Consider the following 12614-nt stretch of genomic DNA (forward strand, 5'->3'; position numbering starts at 1 on the left):
TTAACACTGTAATTCCTTGAATGGAAAATTTTGCTTTGCCTTGACCTGAGTTTTCCCTCCTAAGTGTGAAGCGTTGGGGGTGTTTTTCTTTTCTTCTTATTTCCTGTGTGATTTTTCCATCCCATGCAATCTCTCCGTGCTATGAGCCAATCTGTGGGGGCAGAACAGTTTAGTTGGTTCACTGTCAGGTGCCCATGGAAGCGGCCTCATGAACATGTCATTTCCTACAGGTTTAAGCAATCCCTAGACTGATTTTCTGGCCAGTAAAGATAACATGATTGCTTTGTAGTCCGTTTGCCACCTCTCCTTTGATTCCTGTCAAACACTCATCTGCTCTAACGTGTATTTCCTTCAGGGTTTCTTCCCCAATCTTAGGTTGCATCACAAATGCTTCAAAGTGGATGGGACAAAACCGTCGCCTTTCTCCTGGGCTTCCCTTTTATCAATTCTTCGAAGCCCAACTTACTCGGATTTTGCACACTGTTCTTCTATGGTCTTTTTTCTCCCTGGCTGTAGTTTAGTTTTACTATTGAGCCTGACTGCTACTTAAATATTTATTGAGAATTATCTCAGTTTTGTGAATGATATGACTGCTTTGAGCAGTTGTTTCTTGGAGTATGATTTATCACGTGTAATTGCCACATTTTATGTGTAACAGCTCAACTGCTTTTTTGAAGCTAGCATGCTTCAAAACGTATGAGCCCATATATCAGACAATATCAGACAACATCTGTAGATGTTGTTGAACTGTAACTCCCATTACTCTTCACTATTGCCTATGTTAGCTAGAGCAAATGGGAGCTGCAGCTGAAAGTCCACAGGTTTCCCATCTCTGATTTCTTGTTGGTTGGTTAGTTAATGGCTTTCTGTTGGTTACGGTGAAGACCAAATCTAACTGATATTAGTCATGTTTACATCTCATGTAACTCAACCGAGCTCAGGTTAAGTGTGTGACTAATTTGTCCCTCTCATTTCAGTGTGTCTTAAAATTGACTACTAGTAGTTGACTGAGATTTATATGACTGACCAAGCCATTCTTTGAGTTGCTACAGAATTTTCATAAACATTCAGATGGAAGAAAAGTGTGACTGACAGAGAAAAATTGCTGAGGTGCAAATTTATTGATTGATTGGAAATCTTAGGTTATAGGTTAGCAGGCAAAAAGAATCAGGGCCCACTGGACCCCATGACTGCATAAATCTTCAGTTTCCACAGGGTGTGTTACAGTGTATAATGAGTGGCTCCAGGATTGGCCTCCTGTTAGCTGAAGGTGCTTCCACCCAGTTTTTGGGAAGGAGACCCAGCATGATGAGCATTGGACTAGGACTCTGGGTGACCTTGGGCAAGTCACACTTTCTCAGTCTCAGAGGATGACAATGGCAAACCTCCTTTGAAGAAACTTGCCAAGAAGACCCCATAATAGGTGGCGTTAGGGTCGGCATAAGTTGGAAATGACTTGAAAGCACACAACAAGAGTCTGAGAATCAACAGGTTCCCCTGACCCTTGGTATAACATGTTAAAGAGGGAAAGTAAGGTGAGAAAATCTACTTCCATCAGCCAATTTGCCTGTTTCTAAATCAAGATCAGAACAAGAAAGATGATAGACAAACAGACAGGCAGATGATAGAAAAATAGACTTGGAGTGGGTTACTGTCATCATTATTCTCCAAAACTAGAAACATTTTTTAATGGAACGGATTTGTGGAAAGGCTTCAATATACACCCATAAGTTGGGCAAATACCATTTTTGACATGCCTCATGAACTATTTTCCCATCTTTGATTTCTCTGAGATGATTCTGACCCAAGGGAAGAGGGTAGAAGAGAGATTATTTTTCTCATACTTGACCCCAAACTGGCCCTACCATGAGGCAGAAGGAGGCAACAACCTCAAGTGACAGATGCTGAGTAGGAAGAAAACAGCAGCAACAGCCTTCCAGTCATTCATCCTGAACCTCCTGGCCATTCTTCTCAGACAGACAACAGAGCTTTATGGAGTACACAATCTATGTTACACCCCCTAAACTACCCTGCTGATCTCAGGGGTGCAAGAAAGCACTGTTCCTTTGCCGGTGCTGAAGCAAAGTTCAACGTTCACTCCAGGCTGGTTTTGCACATACAGACTCAGTTGAGAATCATGAGTGGTGGCTCATGACTCCCTTATAAGTGGGACAGCAAGTCCACTCCGACTTTTAACTCAGGTTTTGAAGGAGGTATCCAGGAAACTGGACAGTATCCCTGCCCTGTAATCAGAACTATGGACAGCACCTTTAAACCATCCAAAATCTGGATCAGCTTTCTGACCCACTGACATGGGAGTCAGAAGCAACCACTTTAGGAGTTTCCTCCATGGTAGGGCCCTCCCATCTCACTGTGGAATATGCAAGATCCTAATCGAATAAGTAACATTTGCAGGGAGGGAGTAGGAATACACAGGGTTATCTAAAGTATGAGTATTTAAACGTTAGTGATAGTAGGACAGGCAAGGCTGTGAAAATTCCAGAACAATGCAAATCTCTTTTAGGTCCTCTGGGGGACATTTGCTTCAACCAGCTGGGACTAGGCTGGCAACTGTTATCCAGAGGACATTTTCATCACCTGCCCCTAGACCAGTGGTTCTCAACCTTTGGGCCTTCAGGCGTTTTGGACTTCAATTCCCAGAAGTCCCAGTCAATATGCTCATTGTTCAGGAATTCTGGGAATTGAAGTCTCAAAAATCTGGAGGGCCAACAGTTGAGAACCACTGCCCTAGACTGTGGAATGGCCTGCCAGGAGAGATTCGACAGCTAAACACATTGCCTGAATTTAAAACAGTATTAAAGACTTCTCTCTTTCACAGGCCTACCCAGCTGACTTTGAACTACACATTTTAAATTGGTATATTTTTGTTTTTATGTCTGGATGATTTTACTGTTTAAAGATTATTTAATGCTATGTTTATGTGTTTTAAACTATGTGTGTAAATGGTTTTATGTGATTAGTTATATATTGAATTTTAACTTAGGTTATAACCTGTCTTGAGCCTTGGAGAAAGGCAGGTAAGAAATAAATGGTTGTTGTTGTTGTTGTCGTCGTCGTCATCATTTTCCATATGAGTATTCATAATTGCAAGAAATCCAGCAATGCAATCCTATGGTTCCTGGACTGGCACCCAACAAAACACTTTCTATATTAGATCCTTTTCCTTGGCTGAAAAATAATTACTTCTCCAATGTCAGAACAGCAACTGTGTGTGTGTGTGTGTGTGTGTGTGTGTGTGTGTGTGTGTGTGTTTGGGAAGGTCAGGAATACAGTGGAGGTTGTGGGAACATCGGGGAGAGACTGTGGATTTGAAAAATTTATAATCCCATACTAAATCTCCAAACCATCCAGCATCCTAGGCAAACTTTAAAGTTGGTATGGATTAATTTCTTCCTATTGATTTCATTGGGAGAGGAAAATCAATAAAATAATTTTTAAAAATTGTCAGTGGAAGGTGAGGAAAGGATATGAAAAAGATCTCCACATCCTGAAAATCTGCTTGCTCTTTCTGTCTTGTTGCCATGAGCCTAGCTAGGCTTTGGATAGCTCAAGTGTTCTCATGTTGGAGCTCTTTGACAAAAAGTCTAGGATTGCCCTGTTAAAGATCCAAAGCCCTGTATCTGAAGGAGTAGGTTGTTGGTTAGTCTTAAAGGAGTTCCAAGGCTACATTTCCCCTTTTTATGCTGAAACAGGCTAACATGGCTATCCCTGAAAGATCTGTTATAACAGCAGTGTTAGAATTTAAAGATATAACTGTGATAGTCTAGACCAGTATGCAAAGGTATATTGTAGAATCTTTGAGATTGAGAGAAAGAAGTTTGTAACATAAGCTTTCGTACACTGAGCCTACAAAATCTGCATCTGATGAAGTAGACTCAGTCCATGAAATCTTATGCTGTAACCTTCTTTCTCTCAATCTCAAAGGTGCTACAATGTCGCTTTGCAACAGCAGCATTAATTAGTGCCAATCATGCTGTATTTGCTATCATTCCAAATCTCAATCTTATATTGCTTTGATATTTTTTTCTCTATTGAGCAATCAATATAATCTGGAAAATAATGCCTTTTTCTTTATATGTTTTAGTTTATTTTTATTAGTTTCAAGAGAGACAATACACTGCTGCTGCTGCTGCTGCTGCTGTTACCATTACCCATTTTTACTTAGTTTGAACCAGAGCAGACTTTAACTATTTGCTTCATTTCAAAATTTGGGTTCAGGGGCATTTACATTTTTGACACCTGTTGTAAAACGTATTCAAGTTCTACGGCATTATTTTACAGCAGCAATTTCCGTCATCTTCGTTGTGCTCACTGCCCTTGACCTCCTTTGCCCCACTGCTGTTCGATTCAATTAGATGTGACAACATACATGATTTTGGATGATGACACAAGTAAACAAAATCATGTTGGTCACTCACTACTGGTTACTAGATTTTGCAGCAAGGTGTGCAAATAATGTTGAGTTTAGTGAGTGTCCCTTCTCTTCCCCCCCACATGCACAATCTAGGATTTATTGGGAGGGTTTCCCCATCCCTAATTATAAGCAGAAGATAATAATAATAATAATAATAATAATAATAATAATAATAATAATTTTATGTATATGTCCCACCTCTTCCAAGGATCGAAGCGGGATTACAATGGTGTTGCAGCTGGGAAGGGATGCATTTATGACTTCAAACATTTTTTTAAAGTGTATATGAACATTTCTGTGGGGAGCAAAAAAGGATTTAAAATCTCACAAACGAATACAGGTTGAGTCGCCTTTATCTGAAATGCTATGACCAGAAGTGTTTTGGATTTTGGATTTTGTTTGGATTTTGGAATATTTGTAGATACATCATGAGATATCTTGGAGATCAGACCCCACATCTAAACATACACTCATTTATGTTTTGCCTACACCTTATACATATAGCCTGAAGGTAATTTTATACATAATATTTTCAATAATTTTGTGTAGGAAACAAAATATTTGTATATACCGAACCATCAAAAAGCAAAGGTATCACTATCGCAGCCACCCACATTGACAATTTTGGATTATGGAGTATTTCCGATTTTCTTTGCACTTTTGTGGTTGTTAAAAATGCTTCACCGAATTGAAGACTCCAAGATAAAAACATTAGACCATTTATCCACCCCTTCTTTTTTACTTTTTCTGAAAGAATTTTACAAGCAGCACCAAGTTAATCTTTGTTAGGCAATGAGCAGTAAATGTCCCCAGAGGAGGTGTGCCTCACATTTTTATAGATATAGACTTCTTTTCTTCCAGCTTGATATTTGCTCTCCATATATTTTATAAGTATATAATGAGCAGGTGTGATAAAAATCCATCAGAAGAAATGGGAGGAGATGAAATGCCAGGAGATTTGGATCAATCTCCCCTTAGCTTCCCACGTGAGAATTGCAGTGCTCCTATATCTTGTTCCCATGTTTAGGAAAGCAGTTAACCAGCATAGCATAGAGAGCTTTAGTGCAATACACTGGGAGAGCAAGAGCTTGAGGCAGGTTGGGTTAACCCAGGGACAGGAATTATGTATCCTTCCAGATGTTGTTAGTCTACCACTCCCAGAATTTCTTACATTGTTTATGTTGACTAAGGCTACTGGGAGTTGCTGTCAAATAAGAGCTGGAGAATGACAATTTCTACCGCTGGCTTAACTAACTTCCCTTGCCACTCTCTGCTCCAAGTAACTGTGGACCAACCACTCTCCAAAGAGCATCCCACAGGAGAAAATTAAATGATAAATTAAGGGATTTTGGACACTTGCAAGGTAGAAAAATCATGAATTTTCTGCCATGGGCCTTCCAAAATAAGACCGGCATGCAAAGGATGGGTTCTTTTTTGTTATGTCTTTCCTCATTTCATCTGTTCCTCGCTCCACCCCTTTGTATTTTAAATCAGTCAGGTGAAATCCACCTTGTTTTTCAAAGGCCTGAATCATGATAGCTCAGCACACTTGATAGGTAATTTAATCACCCCTGGCGTGAATGAACACAAGCTCAAATTTGCTCCTGAAAGAGTTAGTCTTTCTGAGAGAGCTCTGCCTTTCCACTCTTATGTGGGCACAGAGCTTCACCAACTGGCTAGCTGGAGGTGTTATTAAAAATTCAGTAGAAGGAACAAAGGTGTGCACCACACTGTCTCCTGTTACTTTTCCTTCAATTACTTCAGCAGACAAAAGGTATGGAGCTCACTTCATGAATAATCCGTCACATAATATGCACGATGCATTTTTAATGCAACTAAGAAATGAGATCAAGAAAGATATTTGCAATCTTCCAATTTCACGCCGTAACAGTCTCAATAATTTGTTCTGATTCCTAGATGGCTAGATGATTAAGATATTTCTCCTTCCTTTTACTGTTTAAAAATCTTCTTTGATACAGTTATTTTTGGTACACTGAATGCTTTGCCTGTCGGGTCATATCTGTGGGGCAGACTCACAAACACCTTCCCGAGTTCCTGTCCAAACATTCTAGACGCTTGCCTACATGGTAAAGAGATGAACCAGAAATCAAGATTTCCTGGGGTTTGGGGTATGTGTGACCACTTATCTTATGATCCCTAAGTTAGTTCCACATTTAGGTCTGTACTATATTTCAAAGTTTTATACATTTTATTCAGAATAATGTGGTGCCTCTTAAACCTGATGGCCATTATTTTACATCAGCAACTAAGATTGTTAAGTAGGAATTGTTTGTTGCTGTTGTTGTGTGCCTTCACGTCACTTCCAATTTATGGCAATCCTATCAGTGGGTTTTCTTGGCAAGATTTGTTCAGAGTTCAGTCCTCTGAGTCTGAAAAAGTGTGACTTGCCCAAGGTCTCCCAGTGGGTTTCCATAGCCAAGCAGGGATTTGAGCCCTGGTTTCTAGAGTCACAGACCAATACCCAATCCACTACTCTACAGTGGCTCTAAACACAGATTTACTCATCCATAACTGCTCTGTATTCACAATTGTTACTTATTTGTAATTGTAGCACTACTGCCATAGTTATAACTCTCCCCCCCTCCAACCTATTCTACCAGGCATGAACTGCATGAGGAGGTCCATTCTGCCAGTGATCAGAGCATGCATGAATGTTTCAATCAGGTTATAAGGGTGGGTAGGCCAAGAGAAGTAGTAGAATAGTAGCCAATACACCTTAGGGCCTCCACATCCCCCAATCTGGCCCAGTGTGTATAGTGGTGCTAGAAAAAGTAGGCTTTCTTGCTGTCCTTCCCTCAACAGAAAACTATCTGCTGTAATCTCTGTGTCACTGGGGGACACAGATATGTTATTTTGGAATATTAGCATGCAAAGGGATATTGTGGCACTTTTGAGACCAACTGTGTGGAAGAAGGCGTAGCATAAGCTTTCATAGACTTGGTCTACTTCCTCAGATGCACCGGGGGTATGAGTCCATTGAGCTGGTTTCCAAGTAAGACCATTTTAACACCAGAGTACAAGTTTGAGTAATGCTTTCTGTTGAAATAAATGCTCCTTCTGAGGATCTTAAGAACTTTATTAATTTAAATCATTATTCCAATAAATATGCATCAGTGAACATAAGACACACTGTAAAACTAAATAAAGACATTTACAATCTTACCTATAAAGTAAAAACATATTATTTCCCCCCCAATGAGGTATGCAAAGGATCGGTTAAGGCAAATCCATACAGTAATACACTAATTCCTGGGTTCGTCCAGGCACAAGACCATTTTGGAGCAAATTGCCCAGATAATCATACCAGTGTTTCAGAAGCACATTGGCGCTCTCTCACCTACTTGTCATCTAACCATAGAATGCTGAAGGAAAGTCTTTCTCTGTTAATCAGCTCTTCCCTTTTTTTGATGTAAGAGCACATCACATTGGTTTTAAGTAATAAGATATTTGCTTCATTTTTGGCTCCTCTTCTTCAGCTCCTTGTAAGTTTCCTTTCCAACAGTTGGAAAGTAAAGGCTCTGGCTTCTTCCAAGCACACACCCCTGTTGAGCTTGGAAGATTTAAGAAGAACACATAACTTGAACTCTATAACTGCATAACTGACAGTGTGCTCTGGGATCTGGAACATTATCCTACCAATGCTCAGTTATGGCTAACTCCAGCATGTCATCACTATTGTTCTCCTTAAAAGTAACTTTTCAAACCCTGCACTCATGCGACAACCATGAATACACCAGGCAGAGTGAAACATTTGGAAACAGAGCTTGAAAAAGTTAGGCTTTGGACTACAACTTCCAGGAATGTGGGAGTTGATTGACATCCCTCCAAGCCTCTTCTTGGAAGCTATCAAAGAAAGAGCAATGTTTTGCCCTAAAATCCTCAGCTTGAAGGGAATTGATGTAGATTTAACACTGTGGCATAGTGTGCAGTAGTGACTTATATTTTGAGAAGACCTGCTTAAGAATCAATGCAGGAAACACATGGGAAACACTGGGGTCTAGCACAGCAGTTTAATGCTGCTTTCCACTGTAGGGCCATGCTACATATCAAATTGCTTGCATATGTCTGACCTTCACTTCAGTTCATGTATTTGACCTATTCAGAAATACAGAAATTGCCAGAGGGGGAATCCTGATACAGATTAAGATTATCAGTGTGGTGGATGGGAAGGGGGTTATTATTCTTTGCCCTTGCTGCCATCCCACTTTTTGCATTGGTGAGTTGGGGTGGAGATGATGACTGCAAATGTAAAAAATGTTATTTCAATGTCTCCTCTTGTGATACAGATTGCAGCCAATCAAGGGGCCTCCTTGATCCAGATGAAGACTTCAGTAAATAGTAGACTGTTAAATCTCCACCTCCACCATGCCTAGCAATGCTGGAGTCCTAGTGTATGAACTGGTAATCAATATAGTTATGCAAAGAACTTGCACACAAAGCCAGAACTATACAGGCAAGGGAAAGAATAGTTTGGCAAGTTTAAACATGTTTCGTTTCACTCTGTATAAGAGGTGAGAATCATGCAGCCCTCCAGATGTTGTTGGCCTGTAGCTCCCAGCATGCCTCACCTTTGTTTATGCTGGCTAGGACTGCTTGGAGCTACAGTCTAACAATATCTGGACATCTGCACAATTCCCAGCCCTGGTCTCCTTGATCCATATCTGATGTAAACAGTTCTTTCCTCAGAGGTTCTTTTCCTTAGAGAAAATAAATGCCTAAGGATTAAGTCATTGTCTTACAATACTAAAAGTGGAGTCTAGAACCAGGTGGCTGGGAGCAATCCTAGAAAAATGTCTAGTAGAAGGACACTACTGTACAAAATTATGAAACTATTGAGGGTCTTCCTGCCAAAGTGTCCATCAAACTTCAGAGAAGTCTGATCCACTTAATCCAAACTAAATAGTATCACTTATATATCAATCGTTTTTGAACTTTGGTCCTTCAGATGTTTAGACTTCAACTCCCAGAATTCCTAAGCACTGGGCATATTGCCTGGGATGTTCAGGAGCTGGGGGTCCAAAATGATTGAAGAGCCACAGTTTACAAACACTGCCCTGTGCTTTAATGTTTTCTGGCTTAGGGAAAGCTCAAACGATCCACAGTTTTCTGCTGCACACCTTTTAAGTCAGTGTGCTTATGACTGTGGCAGACATGAGCTACTACCATTTACCACTGTATCAATATAATAACAGAAGAAACATCCAGGGCATGTATCTATGCCACTGTGATATGAAAGGCCCAAAAATTTTGTTTCAGGTTAGGAATTAGCAAGACATTAATACCATGTGAGTAAATTTAGACTATTGCTTCTGATGATTGCCCTCCATAGCTGGCTGAGAAGGTAAAGAAGAAGAGGAAGGAGAGTCAGCAAGGTGTTGATACCATGTGAGTAAATTTAGAATATTGCTTCTGATGATTGCTCTCCATAGCTGTCTGAGAAGGAGAAAAAAGGAGGAGGAGGAGAAGAGGAAGAAAGGCAGCAACTCATCAATACCATCTGAGTAAATTTAGAATATTGCTTCTGATGGTTGCTCTCCATAGGTGGTTGAGAAGAAGGGGGAGAAGGAGAAGATGAGGAAGAATAACCAAGTCATTAATACCATGTGAGTAAATTTAGAATATTGCTTCTGATAGTTGCTCTCCATAGCTGGCTGAAGAGAAGAAGAAGTAGCAGCAGTGAGCAGCCAGCAACATATACTGTAACACAGCTGTGATCAAATGCCAAGAATGAAAAAAGACAACAAAACAGAAAGTGGCAACAAAACAGGCTAGGGACTTTCTCAGCCATGTGTTTGTATCAGAATTAGTTCTGACTATTTCCACATAATAAAGATAAGAGGGAAATACAAAATCAAAAGCAAACCTAAATCCCCCACTTGCTCTGTTTATTCTGGAAAAAAAAGTTCCCCAGTGGAAAACATTTCATTAAAACCGGTTTCAACTCTTACATGGTGCAAATCAAAACACAGTCAGGCTCTCCTTTGTCACACTGCTCAGTGTGTTAACCATATGTAAACTGTTGTATTTCAGGTTTCCAAAATAGTAATAATAATAATTTTCAGGAAAACAATGCTACGTGGGAAATGGGGGAGAGGGAGGACTTTCTGGTATGGAAGCACCAGGTAGCTTATCCATACAGTCTTTGGGATTTCAAGGTGGTGGCGTTTGTATTATTTTCCCTCAGTGTTTAACTTTAAAGGAAGAGAAATAGAGAAGAGGTTCCATCCTGCCTTCTTTCAACCATGGTGTTCCACTTTCATCCCAAGACTGGTTTTGGTTGAGTTCTGCAAAAACCTGGCCAGTGTGCTCTGACTTCCTGATCAGTAAAAGTATGGCAGGAAGTGGGTCAAATGACCAGACCAGAGAGTTGAGGGAAGGAAAAGGGCAACCCACCAGGAAAGAGGGAAAATATGTTGACATAGTGTTTCTGTTGTTTCCCCCAATTCCATGTGGCTTTCACTTCAGGCCGTGTTGTGTCTCCCGATGTCTCCGCAAATCCACCTTTCTCTGGAAGCCTTTGCCACACAGATCACAGCCAAAGGGCTTGAAGCCAGTGTGTTTCCGACTGTGGGTGATAAGGTTGGAGCTCTGGCTGAAAGCTTTGCCGCACACCTGACACTTGTGGGGCTTTTCACCTAAGGATAATGACAGGAGGGACATAAAATTAAACAAGAAAACTTCACCAGCAAACTTGCCTGAAGATACATCCACACTGCAGAAATAAAGCAATTCAACACCGCTTTAAGAGTCATGAGTCTATCCTACAGAATCCTGAGATTTGTAGTCTGAGGAGGAACCAAAGCGCTCTGATAGATCAGGCTGAAAAGTGAATACCTCACCAAACTACAAATCCCATGATTTCACAGGATGGAGCCATGACACTTACAGTTATTTCAAACTGCTTTGTTTCTGCAGTGTGGAAGAGCCACGAATTACAGAATAGCAGGTGCACTATCAACTACGAACATCCAATGTGTGGTAACTCATAAGATCCAATGTGTGGCAGACAAATAAATACAAGTAGGTAAAATTCAAGGAACAAGTCTCACGAACCAGTAATACATAAGAAAGAGTAAAAGATTAAAGAAAGAAGACCAAATTTATGGGACCAGAACAGCATAATCAGAAAATAAAATTTAAAAAATGAAATGAAATGAAAATAGAAGTTTAAGATTAGATGTATTTAAAAAATTGATTTATGAAAACTCTTTAGAAATGAATTAGAGAAAGATACAGATCTGTTTCAATTAGCAAAAGTTTTAATTTTTCATAATTTTGTTACAAATTTGTTTCAAAGAGCTTACTTGTGTCATCAAATAAATACAAGATTAGATTTGTGGCCAATTAAAGAAATGGGAAGTGCAGAAATATAACACCAAGTATGTCCTGAAGAAAGATCTTGCTTGTATATTTGTACAGAACAAACTTTAATAAAAAAAATAAAGTTTAAAAAAAAGATGCAGTGTCTGGATCTCATAAATGTTATGAGAAACAACATCACAAAAGCAACAACATCTTCAACAACCATTATCTGTTAAAACCTCCTGGGATGTAGATCTGAAGCCTCCTAAACTGATAACATTTCCTTCTGTATTTTCCACAAAGCCTAGTAGCAAAAGGCTTTCTCAACCAAATCCTTACAAAAGTGCGTGCTCATTTTCTTGCTGCTTATCAAATTGATTTTAAGTTTAATACATTTAATAATGCCTTTCATTCATTATATTTATTCCATAGTTATTTATGTTTAATCTTAAATGAATTGTAAAAAAATGTAATACTATATAATATATATAATAAATCAATCTTCTTAAATAACAGTTCATTAATTTCATAGTGGTTTGAGGGGATTTTACTCAATACAAACAAAATAAAATTATTTTCTATGTTCATAATAAAACACATTTACCCATTTTACTGTATTTTTATCTGATTTATATCTATTTGTCCATTTTATCTATTCTTAAATGTTTACTAAGCAGAGTCCAATCTCAGGCATGCAGTCCTCAGGTAGTCAGCAACATACCCTTCAACTGTCCCCATTTGGCAGAACACTCTTGCATAATGTTCTGTCATTCCACTTGTTCAGTTGCTTTTAAAATGCCCCTGTTTCTCCACTTCCCACTTTGTCCCTGACTTATTTCAGTTACTGAAAACTTAG

General features: G+C 39.4%; 1 protein-coding gene across 1 annotated transcript in view; it reads right to left on the reverse strand.

Moving 5' to 3' along the window:
• Positions 1-10534: 10534 nt before the first annotated feature.
• Positions 10535-12614, reverse strand: part of LOC149316479 (zinc finger protein Gfi-1-like) — a 29694-nt gene continuing 27614 nt past the window's right edge. The window contains exon 7 of the mRNA XM_089518716.1: positions 10535-11091. Coding sequence (XP_089374842.1) covers positions 10913-11091 — 179 coding nt within the window. The 3' untranslated portion in view covers positions 10535-10912. The remainder of the gene's footprint in view (positions 11092-12614) is intronic.

This window comes from Sceloporus occidentalis, unplaced genomic scaffold, assembly GCF_023333645.1.
Source record: "Sceloporus occidentalis isolate IW3139 unplaced genomic scaffold, rSceOcc1.0.p SCAF_3, whole genome shotgun sequence".
Lineage (NCBI taxonomy): Eukaryota > Metazoa > Chordata > Lepidosauria > Squamata > Phrynosomatidae > Sceloporus > Sceloporus occidentalis.